The sequence below is a fragment of the Peromyscus maniculatus genome, chromosome 20 (assembly GCF_049852395.1).
Source record: "Peromyscus maniculatus bairdii isolate BWxNUB_F1_BW_parent chromosome 20, HU_Pman_BW_mat_3.1, whole genome shotgun sequence".
NCBI classification, from domain to species: Eukaryota; Metazoa; Chordata; class Mammalia; order Rodentia; family Cricetidae; genus Peromyscus; species Peromyscus maniculatus.
The window spans coordinates 52,237,505-52,261,370 of NC_134871.1; the positions used below are offsets into that span (position 1 = coordinate 52,237,505).

The 23,866-nt window shown below is 52.3% G+C and overlaps 1 protein-coding gene across 2 annotated transcripts in view; it reads right to left on the minus strand.

The window, feature by feature from the left end:
- Nucleotides 1-9,517: 9,517 nt before the first annotated feature.
- Nucleotides 9,518-23,866, minus strand: part of Nfam1 (NFAT activating protein with ITAM motif 1) — a 32,704-nt gene continuing 18,355 nt past the window's right edge. For both annotated transcript variants that reach the window (XM_006980229.4, XM_076556433.1), the window contains exons 4-6: nt 20,018-20,116; nt 13,105-13,191; nt 9,518-11,566 (exon numbers count right to left, since the gene is read on the minus strand). In XM_006980229.4, coding sequence (XP_006980291.1) covers nt 11,507-11,566; nt 13,105-13,191; nt 20,018-20,116 — 246 coding nt within the window. In that variant the 3' untranslated portion in view covers nt 9,518-11,506. The remainder of the gene's footprint in view (nt 11,567-13,104; nt 13,192-20,017; nt 20,117-23,866) is intronic.

Below are 23,866 nucleotides of genomic sequence, written 5' to 3' on the forward strand. Positions count from 1 at the left end.
GAAGCCATAAGAATGATCAAACCATGAGCAAATGGCTTGAGCCTGGGTGCTGATCTTTGGTGGGAATGTCCTTGGAGAAACCCTAAAAGGTCTTTTTGATTGAGGAGTGGTTTCTGAGAAGAGATCAGGAAAGGCTTTCCCTGACAAAGGAGTGTGTAGGCGCTGCTCCTGGAGTTGGATCGTGGTGGGTTAATGGACCAGAAAAATGCTCCGGGGGAGCCCGTTTCCTGTATAGTGTGAAGCCAGAGTCGGGCATGCAGAAAGGCTGCCTTGGTGACTGATGAATTCTTCTTGTGTCTGTGCCTCCACGTGGCCTTCTTATAAGGACACAAGTTGGATTTAGGGTCCACCCTAATCCAGTGTAACCTCATCTTAGGTCAGTTATATCTGTGAAGACCCAATTTCCAAACCAGGACCATTTATATCTTTCAACTCCCCAGGCTCCTTTGGGTCCGTGAACAGCAGAACCAGAAGCTCTGAAGCTGCAGCGGACAGATTCCCTTCCCAGCTGCCCAGTGCTCTCTCTTGAGTTTTACCTCCAGCTCATTTCTGATCCTGGCACCTGGTGGCTGCTGCCTACCCAGAGCCGAGAAGAGAGGCAGCCCTCTGAATACCAGGGCTTCTCAGACCTTCCAACCAACTGTACCATGTGCGCAATGTGGTGCTCTGAGAAGGCCCCCCCCCACGCACCCCGCTGGCCCATCCTTCCACCCAGCCCTTACTGCCTCCTCCCTACCCCCACCCCAACCAAAGATGGACAAGGACAATTAAAGCTATTTCACAAGCAGCTGGTGATTAATCACCAAGTTAATTAAAGAGGCAGTAATTGCACTCCTGTTTCAGAGGTGGGAATGATGTCTTGGGCAGGGATGGGTGGTCGGCTTAGGTCTGTCTCCCTGAGAAGGTGGAGCTAGCAAGGCAGGAAGGAAAACAAGTGGTATATTTTAGAAGTGGGTGCTTCTACCATAGCTGAAATGTTGATTTGACACAGTCGGGCGGTGAGCCTAAATGTTTATGCTTGTCTCTGTACATTTCCACACCTGTGAAATATTTCATTAATGATGAGGGGGGATCTCGCCAAGGGGAAGGTTAAGCATTTCTAAACTCTAGTTCCAGGTTTATAAATGACCTCAAATACCAGTGTGCCTCAATTTACACAATGGAGAGGCCTTTAAAATTATGGGCAAATCGAATCCCGTTTGCCCACCCAGTACATCTTAAGGCTGCGGATGCTCCGTCTTCATTTCTGATTGATTTTCCCTGGCAGAGGCGCCAAATTCGTTGCTTTAAGTGTCAGGCTCTCCCTGTCAAGTAGTTAATGACCTATAAAGCACTTAAACCGCAGTGGAAGAGATGCTATTTGGAGGCACCCCGCTGTGTCCCCTATCCTATTGTCAGTAATCACCCTTCATTTATTTGCTCTTATTGGTTTGGAATTTGCTCTCAGGTTTCCCTAAAGCCCAGGCCCTCCTGGGAGAGTCCAACTCTCTAGGCGCTCAGATGGGTGCCGGGGTTGGCATCCGGGGGTTTGCTTCAGCGGGGGGTGCCTGCCTTTCTTCTCCACCTGGGAGGACTTGGGCATTTAACCGTTGCCCGCCATGTCTCAGTTTCCCTCTCTGTGATGATCCGTAGGTGATGTCTGTCTTTAAGCACCTGGTGAGGGAGGGAGTCAGAGAAGAGGCCCAAGGTCAGAGTGAGCAGAGGCGGTGGCAAAGGTGGGCTCCAAGGCCAGAGCTAGTAGGGAGCATCCCTAGGTAGTGGAGCCAGGCAGGCCATCAGCCGTGGGGAGGGAAGAACTGAGGAGCTCCAGCCAGAAGAGAAAGCGCATTTGCTTTCCATGGCTGTTGTGACCGGTTACCACAAAATGGCTTAAAGCAACACACATTCATTTATGGTTTGGGGGGGGGGCGGGGAATCCAAAGCAACATCAATACAAAGAAACCAAGTGGTGTGCACAGCCATACTCCTCTTGAGACTTTAAGGGAAACCCATTTCACGGTCCTTCCCTGGTCATGGCCCCTTTCTCCATCCTCAGACCCACCATGGAGAATCTTCTACCCCCCTACCTCCACTTTGCTCATCTCACGGCCTCTTCCTGTGCCTATCATCAGCCCGTGCACCCTTCTCATAAGGACCTTTGTGACTCTGTCTCTGCATCTCAAGAGACTTAATCCCATCTGCTATTTAGGACCATCACAGGCTCCCAGGATTAGGATGGGGGCATCTTGGGAGGGCACAGAAGGCCACTCAGCAAAGTGGTCTGTGCCACGGGTTCTGAAAGCGTTCTGGGCTTGAGTCTCAGTTGCAACACCCACTGGTTAGGCTGCCTTGAGTGAGTTGTTTTATCTCTCGAAGCCTCAGCTTCCTCACCTGTAAAATGGGATCAGCATTTGTTGCCTGATGACAAAATTAACTGTGAGGTAGAGGGAACGTTCTACCAGAGTAGAGGCCGAGAGAGAGAGAGAGAGAGAGAGAGAGAGAGAGAGAGAGAGAGAGAGAGAACAGAAGAGGAGGCAGGGCAGGCCAGGCTGGAGTGAAGAGGGACAGCATCAGCTTCAAGGGAGGAGTGTGCACTCACCTTACACACATGTACAAATTCTGTCCCGGGGGTGATGGACAGGAGACACGGGATGTGCCTGAACAGGTTTGGACTTGTGTCATTGTGTTGAAGTCTTACTTTCCAGAAGCTTCATTTTCTCCAGGTCGAAAACTCAGTGGTCTTCGGCACACAACACCAGGCTGTGTAACTACCACCCCTGGATAATTCTAGAACGGATCATGATACTTTAAGGAGATCCCGTACTCGTCAGGCAGCCCCTAAAGCAGGGTAGTATGGGAGGGAACACCCTGAGGGTCTCTGTGGACTTAAACCCGGAAGGAAGACAGGGCAGCCTGAGCTCTGCGTGTGGGATGGTAATTCAGCGTTCGGGCTGGACCAGCCTGCAGCAGATAATCCCCCCCTGCCCCATCTCTGGTTTCTTCACGTTGTCCTTTGAGACAGAGGTAGTCTACTGCACCAGACACACACAGGACTAAGGGAAGGCTCAATTACAGCCACAATAAACTGGATTTATTTTTATCTCGAAACAGGCTCTCATGCCCCTAGGTTAGCTTTGAACTCACTATGTAGCTTAAACTTCTGATTTTCCTGCCTCTGGCTCCCACATGCTGGCATGACAGTCATGTTCCACCATGCCTGGTTTATGCAGTGCTGGGGACCAAACCCAGGGCTTTGGGCATTCTAGGCGGGCACTCTACCAATGCAATCACATCCCAGTCCCACATTTACTTTTTTTTTTTTTTTTCCTTTCTGGATCTGGTGCTCTGGCTCTGGAGCGCGCCTATTTCTCTAGGACTCAGCTGTTCATCAGAGAAGCCAGCAGCTCGCCTGGTTCTGCCACAGGACACAATAATCAGTCACTGCCCAGAGAGGCAGTTGGCTGAGGCCCTTCTGCAGGAGGATGGCGGGGCATGGCTGGATCCTGCTCTGTCCCTCCCACACCGATTCAGCCACTCCGGGGTGACTGTGGGTTTACTAGGACACAAGGAATTCCAGAGGGGTTTCTCCAGTGTCCTTCTGCCCCTCCTGGCTTGACTCAGTTTGGGTGATTACTTGGAGACTCCTAAGCCCTTATGCCAAGGTGCCTGACCTCACCTACAGGCAGGAAGAGAGGCCATCTGGTGAAGTGAGAGTGTGGGCAGGACATTGCCGCGCCATCTGAGGCTTCCCCTGGCAGTGATAGCGGCTTCTGGGAGCAATTAGCAGAACCGCACTTACAGACCTCATGGCCCCTGATCCCGTCTGCCAGCTCACATCACCAGAGCCTCTTGTCAGCCGGGAGTTATGAACACTGCTGGCCTGTCCCCTGTGGCTGGCTGGACCTAGAGCTACCAGGCAGGTGGTATGTCCTCCTAAACCCCTGTATGTTTATTGTAGGGACTCTTCTGGTGAGGTAGATGCCCCGACATGCCCATCTCAAGTTCTCATATATGTAAAATGGGTTATATTTCATACATTCAATTTCCACTTCCTGGAGACTGAAAAAAAAAATCATTCTCCCTTTGCAGCAAGAACAGTCACTGAGGGGCAAGCGCACGAAAGGATTCATTTATTCTTTAAACAATGGCTCTTGAGCCCTGAATATGAGTCAGGGTCCAGACAAAGAGACACAAACAAGGTTTCTCTGGCTGGGAAGCTTAGGGCCTCCTGGGGGGAGACGGATGTGTGTGAACTGATTTAATATGAGGTGAAGAAGAACCAATAAGCCACCTGGTGAGGGGGAGGGGCTTAGGGAAGGTCGTGGAGAAAGGGTATCTGAACATCCTCCTCTTCAAGCAAGAATGGGATAAGGGGCCTTGGCAGAAGATGGGGGCACACAGAGGTGTGGGGTTGGGCATCTTTGAGCAGCAGCCACAGGTCAGACTTGAAGTGACTTTATTAGACCAACGATAGCTGGTCTGTCAGAACCAAATTACCCCCTCCCCGGGCGCCCCCCCCCCCCCCCCCCCCGCCCCCAGCAGGGTTGTATATAGCTAGACAGGCCTCAAAATCACTACAAGGTAGAAGACCTTGAATTTCTTTAACACTTTTAAAATCATGGTTACTGGACGTGTGCCTGAACATGTGCGGGTGTGAGTATGTCGTAACATGCATATGGAGGTCAGAAAACAATCTGGGGGCTGGGTCAGTTCTCTCCTTCCATGATGTGGGTCTCAGGATGGAAATTCAGCCTTGGCCGAAAGCATCTTTTCTCACTGAGCCATCTCATCGGCTCCGATCTTGAACTTCTGATCCTCCTATCTCCAACTCCTCAGTGCTGGGATGCCAGGTGTGTGTTGTCATGGTACCAGGAATCATGGTACCCAGGGCTTTGTACATCCTAGGCATTCACTCTTCCAAACGAGCTATCTCCCAGCCCAGGACCATCTATTCCTGCCCCCATTCTCAGCAAAGGGCCTGGGACATATTTAGATCTGACAGATGTTGAAAGACCGGTGGGTGGGCAGAGGCCTGAATGCTGGCGAATGAATCGAGACTCAATCTCGCACATAGCAGAGGCCACTGTGACGGTGTGAGTCACCTTTGGCCATGTCGATGCCCACTTCTTCCAGGATCATTTGTTGAAAAGACCATTCTAACTCACTGAATGAACTTGTCCCCTTTGTTACAATGAATCTGGCCATGAAGATGATTTGCTTCATGCAGGTGATGAGCTTAGCATGGCCAGATTTGAGCTATGGAAATATTGAGTTGGTGCAGAATCAGAGAAGGTCTGAAGAAGAGGCTAAAGAGACAGAGGAAAGAAGACAGGAATCTGAGGAGAAAATCAGTCCCCACTCTGCCCATGGCAAAGTGGCTATGTTCTCATCTAAGGCAAGGAGGTTAGCCAGAATCTTGTCTGTACAGCCTTGAGGACTGGGAATGAGGCAGACTAGAGAGCAAAAGCCAAGATTGCTGGGTCCCCAAAGGCCCACAGAGTGGTAAAATAAAACCCACTCCAGACATAGCCACTTGCAAAGTAAGTTTTCAGGCAATGAGAGGGTTGTAAAGGCAGAGCAGTGCCAATTACAGCAGCATTATCCCGGATTATGAAGCTCCTGAGAGGCCGCTCATGCTTCCAGACATGCTGTGCCTGGGAATTTCTAGGGGCCACCTGGGATCCCAATGTCCAAGCTACCAGGTACAGGCTACTAGATAAATATAACTCCAGGGCCTGCACTGACCTGCCCTTATTTCACCAAGGATGTAGACCACCAGGAGATACAAGTATACCCCTCCCCTCAAACACACAGAGAGGGGAGGAAGAGGGAGAGAGAGAATTTAGATATGGACCATCTCTGCAGGGGCTTTGAGTGGACTTTCCTAGCATCTGGTCCCTTGATAGCTCTTTATTTTTTGGGGTGGGGGTTCTCTGTGTAGCTTTGGAGCCTGTCCTCACTCTGTAGCCCAGGCTGGCCTCGAACTCACAGAGATCTGCTTGCCTCTGCCTCCCGAGTGCTGGGATTAAAGGCATGTGCCACCACCGCCCAGCTTGATAGCTCTTTGTATTGCATCCCTCTTGTAAAATATTAGCGGGACCAGCCTTAATATTATACATCCCAGGGGCTCAGGAGAGAGAACTACTAACAGCGAGGACTATTTTCAGGAAATAGAATCTTAGCACACCGAGCTCTATAGTCCACTTGCTTTAATTCCTCTGGCATAACATCCTTTATACACAGCTTCAGTTCTGTTCTCATGCCTAGCTCCTTTCTTGCCTGATTTCTCTCTATACTTATCTATTGCTCCCTCTAAGTTCTATCTTAGTTTTCTCATCTTAATTTTGCCTCATCTAGGTCCTTTTCATCTTGTTCTTACCCAGCTAGTACTTTCCCATCTGACTCTTCCTCATCTTCCATCTCATTCCTCTAGTACTCTCTTCTAGCCCTTCAGTCTAGTTCTTTCCCATCTCAGTTTGTTCCTCGCAAGTTCTTACCCGTCTAGTTCTTCCATACTCTTTTCTCTTTTCCATCTGGTGCCCTGGAAGTCCTGGTATATAAAGCCAGGCTTCCAGGGTCAAATGGAGGGATGATAAGAATCACATTGAGAGGCAATAGCCATTAATTATCATTTGCAACCCCAAAGGGATGTGACCAATGGGGAAATAAATGAATTAACTAAAGGCTAAATTCGAGTAATATCTAAGAAGAGGGATCTTATGTGCTCAACTATAAACTCAAACGTGACTGGTAGAAAATGTTAAGAATCTATAAGTTGCTAGATCAATGGGAGAAAATAAAACTGCCTTCTTTTTTCCTGTGGCTCCTATCTGTCCAAGCTATATGCCGTTTTTCTGAAGGGTGGGGGGAAAGCGTGCTCGGTCACTAGGCAACCTGTGTACAGATAGATGCCTCTGGTGATAGTTAAAGGGAGATCTGGAACTAGAGGTAAGATTTGGGAAAGGAGGAAGTAAGGCTTAATTGGCACATCCGCCAGGCCTTCTCAAACAGGTGGTCTGGATACTTAAGTCCATTCTTAGAGAGTACAGAGGCATCTCTGATAAGGTACTTTCCTCCAACTGGGGATGGACCTGGCCGGATGCTGCCAATGATGATAATTACAGGGAGGCTTGAACTGGGGTTCTGGCTGATCATAGCTGTTAGCACAGAAAGTTATCTAAATATTTCTAGAAATGGTTAGGTAAGGAGTTAAAGGTCTATAAAGTTAGTAAGGCTGTAAGAAAGGAGGGTCTGAGCTAAATTGTGTAAAGCTATCACTTAATGTCCACCTGACCTAGGCCATGTCTCCTTGTGGAATTTGCCTTAAATCAGGAGACTTGCATGTGGACTGTTATTACTGCTAGTCCTTGAAAGCGGCTAAGGAAGATATCTGATTCCAGAGAAAGCCTTTCCTGAGGCTGTTCTCCAAACACCTGGAATGTGTATGTCCAGAGAGTGATCAGTGCACACTGTTAGCCCTTCTTAGGGAAAAGTCAACTGGGAAAACTATGAAGGCACACATGATTTTCATAACAGAAGACAGCTGATATACAACAAGCCAAGTAACACCAAAAGCTCCTTGGAATTTGGCTTCCTCTGGAGGAAATCCTTGATCCCTCCAGGTAGTGACTTTGCCATAACTGTCTGAGTTCTTATGATATATTCCTGTGGCCTGCAGCACATCCCCACCCATGACATCACTCCTAGGCCTGACCCATGGAGACATGTTCACATTTGGAGCCAGCCCAGAGTTGCCCTGTCTCTTCTGGGCTTGTCCTGTCAGCTTCTCTCAACAGTATTTTCTACTTTGGTAAACCAGAGAGATCATACACATACACACACACACACACACACACACACACACACACACACACACACACACATACACACACACACTGAGCACCCCATTTGCAGATCTGTTTTCAGAATTAAATGAGATGTTGCAGATAAAAAGTCCAAAGACAAAAGACAAAAAAAAAAAAAAAAAAAAAAAAAGGACAATCTCCATGCCTGCCAGTGTCTGTCGAAGCAGTCCACCTTCACACTGGGAGCTCCAGAAATCTCTCTTCATCATTCCCCTCAGAGAAGGTTCAGCAGGTGTAGTCCAGGTGGTGGGTTGGAGGACGATCCCCCGCAACACCTTACACAGAGGTTGAAAAATCATAAACAGCTGAAGAGGCCATTGATAGAAGGGCCTGATTAAATTAGGACCATCCATCCTGCGAGTCCTCTGCTGTAATTAGAGTCTGGCAGCATCCACACACCGTCTTGGGCAGGATCCCCACGTGGGGCTTTGTGAGCAAGCCAATGCAAACACCTACAGAATGATTGCACAAGCTCTTCAGAACCCTCCCACGGACACCCTCTACTTCATCCATCCAAATAGATGCGATTAAAAAAAAAAAAAAACTCAGCAAGGGAGAAAGGCCTTCCCAGTGGCCCCGCTGTCATCTCTAGGGAGGGGATTCAGATGGAGGCAGGCAGGGAGGTGGCAGGTGCATCAGCGCAAATTTCACCTTGCTGGCGTTTAAATGTTTCCCCACACTCTGCGTCTGTGTCACCTGCCTGTATGCACAGCGAAAACGCAATGCCAAGTGCAGGAAGCAGCACTTAGCCGGCGCTCAATCAAGGCTGGGGGGGGGGGCGGGCGTAATTAGAACCACAGTTCAAGGAGGAGCCGGCAAAGGTTCCCAGAGCCTCACGTCAATGACTCCACGGGCTGGAGTCTCCATTCGGGGCTGAGGCCCCTCCAGCGGGCAAATGACATCCCCAGGCATTTAGGAGGGACAGATTGATGCCATTCAGCTTGGCTGGGCCGAGGCAATGGCCCACCTCTCCCAGAAGAGCTGTGTGCCAACAAAACTATTGAACTACATAAAAATCCATCCCTGAAGTCCCAGAGGCGTCCTTAGGCTAGAACATGGCCTTTAAATTAGATGGAGGAGGGAGAGGAAAAAAAAAAAAAAAAAAAAAAAAAGGCAGGTTTTGCCTGTAACTCGATTTCAGGTTAGAGAGAGCTAGTAGCCAAAGACCTAAAGATGCCCCCAGCAGAGGCCACCCACTAAAGACCTGTGATAGTGACTGTGAGGAACACTCTCACCCCACTAAGAATCACTGGTAACAAGCACATGTTCCCATGGAAACTGCCGCACAGAATCCTCTGGAAATTTTTTTCTGGGGGTGGGGGTACAGCTCCTGTACCTAGTTCCCGGGTTTGGTTTCTAGAGATGATTTTCTTCTGCAAAGGTTGTGGGGAGCTGGAGCCAACTGAGGGGACAGGCAGGGGCCACCAACTTGCAGCCATTTGCTACTCTTGGGAGAGGCTAAGGGTGGGAAGACTTCGGGTGTCCCTTGAAATATTGAAACCCCTCTGAGGTCCCACCCTGCACCCTCCTTCTCTTCCTCCTCCTCTCTTCCTTCTTCCCAGACTCTCTCCTTGATCACCAGAGTCCTTGGTAACCCCTGCCCCCCAACACCATGCCCGTCTTTGCCCCAACCGGACCTCAGCCACCAACACCATTCCGGCAATGTCGGTGGGTCAGTCTTCCTGGGACTCCCTGCCACACTAAGGAGTTGTGATTTTATTGCAAGTAAAGTAGAAGCCACGGAAGGCTTTTCATGGGGAGGGGACAAAAACAACCTGGGTTTCGTCAGGTTCCCTCAGCGGCTTTCTAGGGAAGAGGCAGTGGGGATTGCTGGAGGCCTGGGTCCTGAGCCAGGGCACCAGGTGAAGTCCCACTGGACTTCCTCACTCTCCCGGAAAGGACTGGAAAAACCCGTGTCCCAGTCAGAGAGTCCAGAGAGCTCGGGAAGTCGGGGGAAGCAGCAGCCAAGTCCTTGCTGGCTGAAGTTCCCACTCCAGTTCTGACCTTCATCCCGGGCTGCCGGAGTCAGGAGCCTGGAGGCAGCTCTGTGCCCGGCAGTTTCCCTCCTTCACAGACCAGGAATTCATGAAGCCAGCCTTGAGGAGCACAGACTCAACCTAGTCAGTGAGGAGCATTGCTTGTTGGATGTTCACAGAGTAGAGCCTAGATAGAACCAGGCTTGTGGGTTGCTGGCTGTCCACTGGGCCCAGAAAAGCCTGGTGCCACTATCCATGGGCACAATGGGCTTCTGGAAGTCAGTCTGTGTCCTCCGCTCTAGCCTCTCTCTTCCTTCAGGGAGGGTCTCACTTGCAGAGCAGAAATGCCACCTGAGGGGTGATGGTTCAGTACGGCTTGGGCCAGGCTAGATGTCTGCACATTGACACCTCCACGTCCCCTGGGCGCACAGGGGTTTTGGAATGAGAACATCCCAGGATCTTTTAAAGCAGCCCCAAAGGCAAGGGGAGTAGACTGGCCTGCCTGTTTCACAGGTAAACTGAGTCTGAGAAAGCCAACGGAGAGGCAGGCAATGGGGAGGGAAGAAGGGTGAGAAAGGAACCCTGCAGCCCAGGACACCGAGACTTTCAGTCCCTGTCTTCCGAGGAGATGGTTTCCCTATTGCAGGGCTGTCTGCAGGGTGAAATGAGGAGTCTCTTGAATGAGTTCCTGGAGGGGCAGAAAGGCTGAGGGCCGCTTTTTGTCCACCCTGGCTTGAGATTCTCCAGCACAGAGAGCCGAGCACAAGCCACACAGAGGCGGCATGGAGACAGCTAGGCTGGTCTCCATCTGAAGTGAGGGCAGGATGGGCCAAAAGCAGATAAATAAAGACAGGGGAAACGGGGATGAAGCCGCGGGTGGTGGGGCCAGGATAGGCCACAAGGAGGGGTTAGGGTAGAATAAGGAGCAGAGGCTTGGAGAGCCGAGGGCAGTAGGCACAGTGAGTGAGTGCCCACACAGGCTGATGGGAAACCATCTGGGGGCTCCTGTTTAGCCAGCCTTCCACCCCTACCCCAAACAAGCTGGACTCTCCTCTCTCACCAGTGTGTATTTCCTCCCCGCTCCTGGCCTTGGCTCATCACCACTTGCCTTAGCTTAAGCCTCCACATCTGGCCCTGGGCCCAACCAGCTGTTGTGCAGTTCTTTGGTGCTCATTCACCTCTCCTTAGCCATCCCGTTTTCCAGTTGCACCCAGTACATGGCCCCCTTGTGTCTTTGGGCTGACTGAGCAGATAGCAAGGCTCAGTGGCCAGGCTCAGCCCTGACAGGGTTCCCACTAGGGGCAGGTCTGCCTCTGGACCAAGATGTAGGCTGGTGCCCAGAGAGCCATGTGCCCAGCTCTGCAGGGAATGGCAGTACAGGATGAAGAGGTAAAGAGGTGGTGTCCCCCAGAGCCCGGTGGGACTGAGGAGCACGTCGCCCACAGGCCCAGGGGAAGAAGGGCTCTCTTGATGGAGGAACAGGCTGGGCAAAAGCCCGGAGATGTGAACTACAGGCTGGCATGCAGAATGTGAGAGCAGGCCAGGCCAAGGCAGGGAGGGCCATGTGCAGGTAAGGTGACGGCATGTCCTGTGGACCCTATTCCTGGCCCAGATCAGGTCCTTGGACGAGAGAAGTGGCTTTGGGGTCCTAATCCAAGACAAGGTTCGGGCCCTCTAGAACTTCTCCTAGAGATTTTCATAGACCAGGTTGAATTCATTGTCTTCCTCAAACCTATTCAATTTATCCTAGGAGAGAAAAGAGAGGGAGAGAGGGAGGGAGAAAGGAAAGAGAAATATTAGGTAGGAAAAGAACAAATCTGAACCAATGTTTATTTGTTTATTGCATTGAGCTCACTGTGAAGCCCAGGGTGGCCTTGAATTCATTGCAATCTTTCTGCTCCGCCCCCTGAGTGCTGGAGGGATAGGCATGAGCCGCCATGTGGCTATGAATTTGTACCAATTTAATTTGGGTTGTGGGCAGGCAGATGGCTTACTGAGTCGCTTTGATAGGACACATGACCTCTGTCCCCAAGGCCACCTCTTCTCTGCTGTGCCTCTCCATAGCTGCCCTCCACCCTCTAGTCACACCAGGCTCCCCTGGCAGCTTCTGGCCTCTCTCCATGATCCTCCTTTGGTCTGGAGTGCGATCCCCTCCACATAGACACCCAGGCCCTAACTACCAGACTTCACCCGGCAGGTGCCTCTTCAGAGGACCAAGGAGCCTCCCTGTTCCTCACCATGGTCTGTCCTGTCCACATGATCTGCCCCTCCACACAGGGCTACCAATATCACTGCATGCCCTTGGGGTCAGTAGTTTATGCCTGCAGAATAGGCTTCTAGAAGGCAAGTGTACCTCACTTTCCTGCCTACCATCCCAGAGCCTGATGCTGTATAGACATTGACTGAGATTTCTTCAGTGGTCCAGGGTGGGAGACCCTGCTTCCAGTTAGAGCCTAGCTCAGGGTTTGAAACCTAAAGATTCAACAAACATTTTCAACCTGGGCTGAGGGAGGCAAAGTACCAGTTCCTGTTCTCCTTGAGGCTTCTCCAATATGCTTTGAGACCACCCACCTGGCAGGCCTCCCACGCCAGCTTGACCACACTGCTTCTTTGTAGAGTTCAAAGCTCAGAGGCTCATGTGTTACGCTTTTGAATTCCGGCAAAGCTGATAAGTAGCTCAGGTCAGTATTACTCATCCACTTTCCAGATGAGCACATTGAGGTTTAAGAGAGAAAGCGTGACGAAGTAGTGAGCCCAAGGAGGCCCGGTTATAGTAACAGTCTTGAGCAGACCAGCCAGAACTGGCACCAGCGCACATCCAACTCAGACTATAACCAGCACATACCAAGGGCTGTCTGGAAGCCTTATGCTCTCACTTGATTGGCCAGTGTAGACACTGCCCAGGGCTCACCAGTGGTAGTTATAATCACCACACCGCCCGTGGGCTCACACTGGGTCCTGGGGCGCCCTCTCAGCACAGTGAGCTGTCCTCAGAGAAAGGCTGGGAGGTGAGAATTACCTGCTGGCTCCTCAGATTACAGACCAGGAGACTCGAGCACCCAGCCATAAGTCCCTCCTCCAAGGCGGCTGAGGGATCAAAGGAGTTCAAAGCCACCAGTCCCCCCAGCCACGAGGCCAGCTGGTGGGGAGGGAGCATTCAACTGCAGGTGGCCCAGTTCTGTGGTCTATTAAATTCACATGCCATAGATGAGGGAAGGGTCAGGAAGGAGGGGGAAGGCAGTGGGTTCCACAGACTCCACGCCCCCAGGCCCGCCCGGGCATACCTTGGAGGGAGGGCTTTGGCTGGAAACAGGGCTGCCGGTCTCTCCCTCGATGCAGGCGTAGACCTCTGCCTCTCTGGGCTGCAAGCCCTGCGGGAAAGAGGACACTAGCATCAGTGGAGGATCAATCCTTCCTGCCTGTTGTTAACTTGATGTGCTGTGGAAGCCCAGGGAAGGGTAGAACCCCTGGGCTGTCCCCATTAGAGCTGCCAGTCTCTGAGTCACCTGAGTCCCTGCCCTGATTGTTCTGGGCCAACTCTGTCTATATTTCACACTTCCCTCAAGGACCACCAGCAAAGCCAGCGCTGGACTCTGTCCGGACTTCCACCTGGCTGGTGAAAGGACGCACTGTCTCCTACCATCCCTGCCAGTCCTCGGGTCCTTGAGGCTCCAGCAGCTGGAAGCCCCCTGCATGACACCCAGGGCCCCCTGCAAACTTCTGCCCTCACTCCTGGTTCAAAGACTGCCTGTGAGGAAACCCATCCACTCATCCACCTCCTAGGTCTCCTCTTACTCATTACCCATCCTGTGCTCCCAGACGACACAGGAACCCAGTGGGGTCTCACCCCTCATCTATCAATCCTCTGCCTAGCTGGAGGATTCCAGAGTCCAGCTCCAGAGCCCAGTGTACACTTCTCTCTTCCCCAGCCTATTATTTCCCTTTTGTCCCCTCAGCCACCCTCTCTGGCCATCTAGGCTAGAGTCATTCCCTAAATACGACCCCCTAGAAATGCATGTCCCCACTTTCCCCGCTGACCACAGCCCCGCAAATCCATGGCTCCTCCAGAGAACTTCCCTGGGGCTGGGAAGCTGGGACTCAGCCTCTGTGGCTCTCTTAGGTCACATCCAAGGCACATCCTCAGCCTTCAGCAGACTGGGAACCTCTCAGGGACAGGGACCATGCCTGGTTTGTCTGTGGGCTCCTGACTCTGTAGCTGGGCTTGGCACTGTGACAGGGCCACCAAAGGAGGCTTGGGGAGGGGACATCTCCCTTACTAGGCGTGTGGAGCCAGTCCACTCTTTAGAGTCTTTGGCAGCCAGACCACAGATTCCAAGACATTGAGAAGAACCCGGCTTTGAAGTCAGACAAGGCCAGGTTCGATTCTTGGCTCTGATATCTGCTGCCACAGGCAGCTTCTTTATTGCTCTGTGCCTCGGTTTCTTCATCTACAAAATGGAAATTATCCTGTCTGTCTTGCAGGCCCAACACATGAATAAGTATGAGGCTGCACATAAAAAAGCCTTGCACAAAGTGAGGCAAACAGTAGGTGCTTAATATGCAGCTGTTTGAGGATCATCCGGGAAGGCGTGACATTCCCCTTCTCTACCGCTCCAGCTGGGGTGTATCCGTGCTCTAGAAACGGAGCTTGCAAAAGCCCAAGCAAGAGGCAGAAGCCTTCCCTTCCCCAGTGTGCTTGTCATATGGATGCCGGCTTGTTGCCAAGGAGGCGGTTTCCCTGGCAACAGTCAAGCAGGGGTTGGTGAGGCAGGCTGGAGAGACAGGTGGTGCTCAGAGGCAGGAGGAGGGTGGGGAGGTGGGAGGGGAGAAGGGAAGAAAGCGACCAGAGGTAGCCACGCATGAAAACCCCTGTAATAGACCATTTGGTACTTGAGAGACCCTACCTTCAAGGGCATCAGACGCAGGGGTGTTGAGGCAACACCCGAGGAAGAGGCTTCTCTGAGCCAGACAGAGGGCGGGCCCTGGGAGAGGATTTTCTCCTCTCCAAGGAAAGAGAACTTCCAAGGCCTGTTCTGACCTCTGTGGGTCTCCGTGCCTGACCAGAGAAATGGCCTCCTCCCAGTGCACAGGACAGGACATGTTACCCGGTCACACTGGGACCCTTCGGACCCTTCTCAGACCTGACAGACCCAGGGACCACAGGTGGTTCCCTCTCTCTCATGTCTCCACTGTTCTGGGCCGCCCTAGCAGGTGCAAGCCCAGAGGAGTCAGGGACTCCCGGAGCCAGGGAAGGGCACCCTGTTTCTGGCGCCCGCGCTGCAAAAGGCAAGGGTGGCCATGGCTTAGCTGCCGCAGAGTGGAGCCTTTGACAGTCCCGACCTGCTGTCTACATCTGCATTCAGGGTACGACCCCGCTGTTCGGGCTCTGAAATGCAGGGCAGAGCCTTGTCAGCAGGACACTTCTGAGCCTCTCATCCAGCCCTGTCTTCCTGGCTGGCCTTCCTCGGCAACGGGCAGCGGGGGCTAACGGGGAGGCTGCCTCCCTCCAGGCAAGGCTACCCTGGATTAGACTGAGCTCTGTCCGACTGCATCCAGGCTGGGATCTGCTCTGCAGCGGTCACTTGCCTGATTCAGGTCCCACAGGTCCCTTTGCTTCCTGCTGCCCAGTGAGCAGTTGCAAACGCTCATTAGCCTGGCGGAAGGATGAAGGCCAGCCTCCAGGTTGGTTTCGGGCAGCGCAAAGCTAGCTGTCTGGGTGTGGGCCTCCTCTGAGGGCACTAGACGTTGAGGACACGGGCTAGTTCTGAGATTACAGTTTAGAAGGGGACAGTACAGCGGAGCACCCCCAGCTCTGGGTCGGGAGGGGGTCTGGTATGACTGAAGTCACCAATCCACTTCTGGGAAAGATTTTCCAATACTGCACCTGTGTTTAGAAAAGTCGCTTCATGGGCTGGAGGGATGGCTCAGCGGTTAAGAGCACCGACTGCTCTTTCAGAGGACCCAGGTTCAATTCCCAGCACCCACATGGTGGCTCACAGCTGTCTATAACCCCAGTTCCAGGGTACCTGGCACCTCCACACAGACATACATGCAGGAAAAATACCAATGCACATAAAAATAAATAAATCTTAAAAAAAAAAAAAAAAAAGTCTGGGCCAGGCGGTGGTGGCGCACGCCTTTAATCCCAGCACTCGGGAGGCAGAGCCAGGCGGATCTCTGTGAGTTCCAGGCCAGCCTGGGCTACCAAGTGAGTTCCAGGAAAGGCGCAAAGCTACGCAGAGAAACCCTGTCTCGAAAAACCAAAAAAAAAAAAAAAAGAAGTCACTTCAGAGAGGACAAGAGTGTCCACTGCAGGGGACACTGGGTCAGGCAGAGGCAGAGCTGAGGGGAGGTCTTTAAATGCTGCTGACACCCCCCCCCCATGCTATCGTCATTCCCTCCACTCTGTATCAGGTCTCATGATCTAGGATGCTCTGGAGGTCAGAGCAGACCTCAGGGTACCAGCACTGAGCTTATGCAGGACGAGGAGGGGGCTTGAGGGAGACAGTGACTGCCTAAGGAAGAGCTGGGCATGAAGACTTTGGAGAGACATAGAGAGGAGCCAGAGGAGGCTGTCGTGTGTATTATATTAAAATATTTTGGAAAGGGCCATCTGAGGAAAAAGTTGGTATAGGAAGGACCTCTTGGATGGGGAGACAGCGATAGCTTAGAGGATAATTAATGAACAGGGCTCTGATCTTGACCAAGGGTGGGATGGCAACTTCTGAAGGACCCTGGTGATTTCAAGAATTGCTTCTGTAGGCATAGTCATGTACACCTTTAATCCTAGCACTTGGGAGGCAGAGGCAAGTGAATCTCTGTGAGTTCGAGACCAGTCTGTTCTACATAGTGAGGTGCAGGGTAGTCGAGTGAGACTCAGTCTCAAAAAGAAAAATTGCTTTACTTCCACCTGCAAGAAATAGGAAGGGTATCTGGCCTGAGTGACTGAGGACAGCCAGCATTTCCCAGAGTGAGGATGTTAGGAGGCGCACAGTGCCCAAAAATTTGGAGTTTGGCTGAGAAATGCAGATGAGATATCTCGGTGGAGCTGGATCCAAGACTCAGAGATGTATGAGACAGAAGTTGGGGCTGGTCCAGACATGGATGGTGCTCACAACCCTTTCCAGTGAGCTCACTCAGGGGTGGGGAGTGATGATTAAAAAAAAAAAAAAGGACAGGGGTCCCAGGGCTGAACCCCAATGTCTACATCAATGTTTGGAGGTTAGGGTTCCACAGTTCCTGAGGAGGAATCAGTAAGTGGGGGCTGAAGGGGTGTGTCGGTGAATCAGGGGAGGATCAAGAAAGAATGGAATATTCTAGAATCAAGAAGGAGGGTGCACTCTGTGCTGTCAGAAGCTGCTGAGTCATCGAGGGACCCGAGGACCCAGAACTGCCTGCCGGATATAGCCACGTGGAGCCACAGTGACGGCCGAGGAGCGCTCTGGGGAGGGGTGACAGCAGGACTAGCCAGTCAGAAAGGAGGGAGGAGGGCTGGGAGCTGCCACAGTGGGTCAAACCCTTGGCACGCAAGTGTGAGGACCTGAGTTCAAGTCTCCAGAATCCATATAAAACCTAACGCAAGTAGTGCACATCTGTTATTCCAGCACTCCTACAGAGATGAGAGGCAGAGTTCCTGGAAGCTCACAGGCCAGCTAGCCTGGAGTATGCAGCACTGAACACAAGAAGACCCTGTCTCAACTGAGGCAGGAAGCGAGGACCAACGTCCCAGGTTGTCCTCTGACTTCCACACACATGCCTCGACACGTTTAAATCCACACTCACTCTCACATATGCAGATGGTTTGCACACACGCACATACAGATTTTCTTGAATGTCAAATAAAAAAATCAAGAAAAGGCGTTAAGAAAAGGCACCCCGGGGTGTTCTGTCATCTGTCGAGAAGGGAGGGCAGCTGGAGGGGACACAGTTCAAGAAGAGGAACTTAAGACGGAAGGAATCATAGCGTGCTGGGAGCTGCAAACGCAATGCCGCATGACTAACCCTGCATTAATCATCACAGGACCAGGACTCGGGAGGTTTCAGTAGTAGAATCAGCAAGTTCCAGACCAGCCTGGGCTAACACAATGAGGTTAACCCAGTTAAAAGCCAAACATGCACCAGGCTTTGCTTCGGATGGGCTGGCCCATCTAAAAACTCCAATAGGTCAGGTTTCTAAACACAAGTTGGGGTGGTACTTTTTTTTTTTTTTTTTATGATGTCTGAGTGCTTTTCCATATGAAAGAAAGTGAAGCTGACAATTAAAAGGAGAACTTTGCAAACCCACCTTCCCACTGGCAGATACTTAACAACTGATCAAACAGACCAAGAAAATCAATAGGGATCAATCAGGGTATGGGACATTTTAGCAATATGATCAGCAAACTTGCTATCACTGATGTATACAGAACACTCACTCGCCATGAAGGAAGTATGGCTGCTTCCCAAGCGTGTGAAGAGCAGAAGGCAAGTCTCAGTGGAGTTCAGAGTATAAAAGTCAGAAGACATGGGGGTTGGGGATTTAGCTCAGTGGTAGAGCACTTGCCTAGCAAGCGCAAGGCCCTAGGTTCGGGCCTCAGCTCCAGAAAGAAAAAAAAAGTCAGAAGACATGTACATATAAATAATAGATTTAGTCAGAGACAAAGAACATTACAAAGAGGCTGGAGAGATGGCTCAGTGGTTAAGACCACTTGGCTGTTCTTCCAGAGGACCTGAGTTCAATTCCCAGCACCCACATGACAGCTCACAACTGTCTATAACTCTAGTTCTACAAAATCTGATGCCCTCTTTTGGCTTCCTTGGACACCAAACACGTAAGTGGTGCACAGACGTACACGTGGGCAAAACGTTCATACAGATATTAAAATATCAAATAAATCTTTTTAAACATTCTGTGCCACTCTAAGCTTTTGAAGTACAGTTGGACAACGAAACTCAAAGCTTGTAATTCCAGCACCCTGGCAGTGGAGGCAAGAGGATTAGGAGTTCAAGGCTAGCCTGGGCTACAGGTGTAAAAACAAAACCTCAAAATAAAAACAGTATAAGGGCTGAGGCTACTCTGGCCTAGCGTGTACAAAACCCTGGGTTTGACTCCCGGAAGAGAGTAAAAGGGAGTAGGGGAGGGAAGGGGAGGGAGAGATTGATTGGGAGAAAGAGAGATTGATTTTCACATAGCACCTGACACCATAATCTCTCATAGTGTTGAGTTGCTGGGAAGGAAGAGGGAATTTGGGGGAATCTGGGGCAGCATACGTTGCAACAGCTGCTGGAAAGTCCCCGGAGAGGAGAAACTGAGGGCCCTTTGAGAACTGTCCTGTGCTTGGAGCTGTCAATGTGGCCCCCATGGGAACATTCCTTGGCCTCGTTGCCACACACACCCCCCCCTCAGCAAACATAGCCTGATTCCGATCGTGCTCTGTGTGGGGTTTCACGACCAGGTCTCACGTGTGCATCAACAAGGTTCTGGGGACAGGAAGAGTGGCAAGCACCTGCAAAATACGCCCTTGGCTCCCCAACCGGCCAGCTGTGGAATCAGCAGCAGCAGCTGGTGGCTCTGGCTGACACTGAGTGGTAAATAAATCCTTTACTTTCTCTACACCGAGAATACACTACTCACAGAACTGCAAGCAACACAGCTCGGGGCGGGGGGGGGGGGGGGGGGGGGGAGTCCCTTGACCAGGTGGCCAAGTGGGCACCTCCTCAGGCCCTTCCCTTTTAACTGTGAAAACCATGGAGGGGGTTGGGGGAAAGGATGCATGTGACACCACAGGGCACATAACACACAGAGTCCCACGCGGAGTCTCGCTGTGACTGTCTCCATAAATGGGGAAGGGAGTGGGTGTCAAGGGTGGGGGGCGGCGCCTGGCCCTTTCCTCTTTTTGTGACTTCTCACAAAAATGTCGCTTGTGCAATAGAAACAGGAAAAAGCTTGCAAGCTGGGTCAGGGGATAATTCGCTCGTCTGAAGGGAGTTTCTTCATCCTTGCCAACTTGGGCTCTCACTGCCCCATGTTCCAGAAGGGGGACCCACACACCGCCCCTCCTTTCACCTTTGCAGAAATATCTAGTTTGTAGAACTGCTGTGTCCATTTTATAGATTAGGAAATTGAGGCACGGAAATACCCCCCCCACGCACACACATAGCAGAGCTAGTCAGGCCCTGGGTCAAGCCTGAGAGAGGCAGAAGGGCCCTGGGACTCACCGTGTAGATGGATTCTGCTGGAGGCTTCGTGGTTCTGTTGGCGGATTGGGGAGCAGGGCATGTCCTGGTGATGGACTTGCCCAGAACTGACATCTGTTTCTGTGGGGAGAAGGAAGCCACGGCTGTGGAAGCTGAGGAGAAGTAGCTCTCCCATCTCCCTCCCCTTACAGACCCCCACCAGGGGGGAAACACTGCTGATTGTCATGAGGCCACACAAAAATTAATCACTCAACACTTCCCAGCCACCCTCTCCAGGGAGCGGTGCCGGAAGCTAAAGGAAATGCAAAGACCCACATGAGGCATTGTCACAGGCACAGAGCCTGACTCTGGGGAGTCAGGGCCTGGACCTGGGAGCCAAACTGTGGGTGGGCCCCAAGTGGATGCCAGCCAGCCCCTCACTGGCTGTGGCCTGAAGGAAGACGTTTTTTCTCTCCAGCTTCAGCGTCTTCAGCAATAGCATCTCTTGGCAAGATGATGGCAGGGATTCGAGGAGCGGACGTAGGAGAGGTGCTTGGTGGCGCTTGGGAAACCCTCAGTCAAGCACCCCACATTTGCTGAACACCTTTGTTAGCTGTCCAGTGTGGAAGGGCGGACACATTCCTGCCCCCCTGAACTTAGTCTGTGGGAGACAAGGGCGATACACAGCCGCTCTACCACAGCAGGGCTTCCTGTGCGCAGGGACCAAGGACTCCGGAAGGGGACAGGAGGGGGAAATAGGAGGACTGGAGTGTGTTTAGCATGAACAGAGGCCAAGCGCAGCAGGCAGGCATGTACCAGAACTGCAGGACTGAGGACCTTAAGGAGAGGTCAGCCTGAGGCTAACCACCCAGGCGGGCAGGATGACAGGCAGGGCGGCATGGACGGCGGGAAGCTTCGAGGGCTCCAAGTAGGGTGCCTAGACCCAGTCAGCTTTGGAAAACTCCCGAAGACTAAAGCAAACTAAGGCAAGTGGGACTGGAGAAGACCCAGTCGCCCTGCTGGAAAAGCACAGGGCCCAGGCGACAGTCAGAGGGAGGCAGTTTGGACGCCCCTCCTCATCACTGGCACCACACTGCCAACAGTGGAGCAACAATGGCCACATCTCAGGGCAGGAGCTAATTAAAAACCCTGGCCACCTGCCAATCCCCAGCCCATTTACTCCCGGATTAGCACTCAAGAGCTACTTAACTCGCAGGCAGAAGCCGGTGCCACCCCCGGTCTCGCCACCATCCAGCCCTGAACGTGGAGCCAGGCCGGGAGACATGCCTTGTCGCCTGTGCTCCTGGACAGACCTGCAAATGAGTTCTCAGGGCATCTCTGCTCTGCACATGGAGAAGTGAAGTCTTGGAGAGGGCAGGGGATTGGGAGACCACACACCCTGTAAGCGACAGGGACAGGGCTGGAACCTATGTCTGCGTCGACTAAGATGCCAACCCAGTGTTACCTAGGGTGTTGGCATCTGTTTGTGAGAATTTGTAGGTCTCGTCTAGGCAGGTGCTACCATCTGTGCGCAGTTTATAATTCAGAAAGACCCTGTCCTTGTCACTTAATTCTCTCGACAGCCTGAGGGAGTGGGCACGGACTCACCATCTCACAGAAAGGGAAAGTGAGGCCTGTCAGACTAGCAAATGGCTAGACGCAGAGGAAACACCTCCCTGCACTGTCTATTCCTGGAAACAGTGCCACAATTAGACCTCAGGGACACTCAGGGTACATTTGTACCTCCTCCTTGTCAAGATGGCTGGGGTCCTGGCCCCTCCCCTTCTGAGCCTGCTTGTCCAAATGCCACCAAAGCTGAAGGACAGGAACTCCCAGGCCGTGGCTATTTGGAGGTTTCCTGGATAAGCTCTTTGGATCCAAGGCTGGAAAACACGGGTCTCGGTATGAGACCCGTGCGGGCAACGGTGCCAGCCCTCTTCCATGTGGGGCCTGGCTGGGCACCAGAGATCCTGTGGCCTCTTGGGCTTGCCACTGAGAGCTCAGGGAGCTGAGTTATACTGTTGGCCTCAGGAAGAAGCTCAAGTCCACAGGAGGCTGCAGATTGTTAGGGATGTGCAGAGGAGGAAAGAGGAGGGGGGGGGAGGGCGAGCGTGAGAGTGGGGAGGGGAGGGGAAGGAGGGGGAAACAGGTAGCGACAAGGCCACAAAACACCAAATGACACCAGTGTCTTCCGTGGATGGTGTAGTGGGGACCGTGGGAGCCACGGGAGCTGGAAGTGCTCATATTTGCTCTCTTCTGGCTCCATACATGGCCTCAGATGCAGGTGAAAGGTGAATGGACGTTTGGGGGCAATGGGGCAGAGGTCAGCCTCTTCTGGCCCTATCCAGGCAGCCAGGAGGCCCAGGCTGAGGAATCCTAAGGGGACAGGGGCCGGGGGGGAGCATTTGAAAACTTGGTTGGGTTATGTTTTGCTGTGGAGGTTGAGGATGCTCTGTCCCTTGGAGCCAACTCAGGAGTCTACTCAGGACCCTGACCCCAGCAGCCAGAACCTGTCCTTTCAGGTTGTGATCATTAGAAGAGCAAGCTAGCCAACGTGGCTTCTCCCATAGTGCCCAGCTCTCTGTTGCCCATGTTTCCTCTCCCCAGTAGGCTGCAGTGAGGGTCAGCAGGCTTGAGCTGAGATCTGGCTCTCTGTACACTACCAGGAGCTGCCCAAGATGCCTCAGTTTCCCCCGCTTTGAAATGGCAGCCATAATGTCACATTTTCCTCCTTGTGCCCCAGCCTATACCTACTCATCTTTCAGGAATCAGCATGTACATATCCCATAATCCCTTCCACCAGCACCTACTATGTGCCAGGCGCTGGCAGGCACCAGGGATATCAAGTCCCTGTCCTGTAGGGGGCTTCACCAGGCCGGGAGACAACGGAAATGCGGAAGCCAGGGGTTGGATAGTGGATTGAGAGGAAGCGAGCAGGGAACCTGAAGGGAATAGTGGGGCCCAAGCCAGAGTCAGAGAGAAGGAGGTGGACCCTGGATAGGCTGAGGGACTGGATTGGGGGAGTGAGTGGGCAGGCCACACACAGCTCCAGGGTTTAATCCTAAGCCCTCAGGAGGCTTAAGGTCCTGAAGAGTGTTTGTTCTTTCAGTCATGTGAGGCGGAGATGTCCTACGCCCCGTACATATGAGTCACCACGTTCACCATACTGAGGTCTGAAGCTTGGGGAGGGGTCTGGCAGCTCATCAATGGATGAAACCATAAGCCCCCAGACAGATAGTCACCCAGATGCACAGAAGGGCTCTGAGAAAAGTGCCCAGGATCTTCCAGGGCTGTCTTTACACACACACACACACATCCCAGCCAGGTGGAGTCATCACACCTGCCCCCACGGCGGAAGTCATGGTGGCCATCATCTTTTCAGGAGAGTAGCTGTCCTGGCGCTAACATAACTCAGGCCCACTTTAGTGCCTCTCACCCCGACCCTTCTGTCCACAGTCAGGATGCTTGGAATTGCCTTCATTTGGAATCTTCGCTGGGGAGATCTCAGCTGAGGCAGGGAGGGATTGATTACTCTGTCCAAACTCGAAGAGCTGGCGGGGGTGGGGAGTTGGAGTACAAGCCTAGCCTGGAGTAGTGCTCTCATGCCCCCTCCCCAGCCCCTACTAGGTTCCTAACCTCTGGTGTGATGTCTGGTGCATAGTAGGTACTCGGCTAAGATTCACTTAAGAAGTTAATCCATGTATTTACTAACAACCATGAAAAGACTCTGCATATAATCTCTTTAGCAGATATCTGCTGAGTACCTACTAAGTGCTGAGTCCTATGCCACAGGCCGAGGCAGGGAACAGACACGGAGCAAAAGGCCACTGCGAGAAGGTTAAGAATGAGGGGTGCCCCAGTGGGGAGTCAGCTCTCCTAGGCAGTCACCAT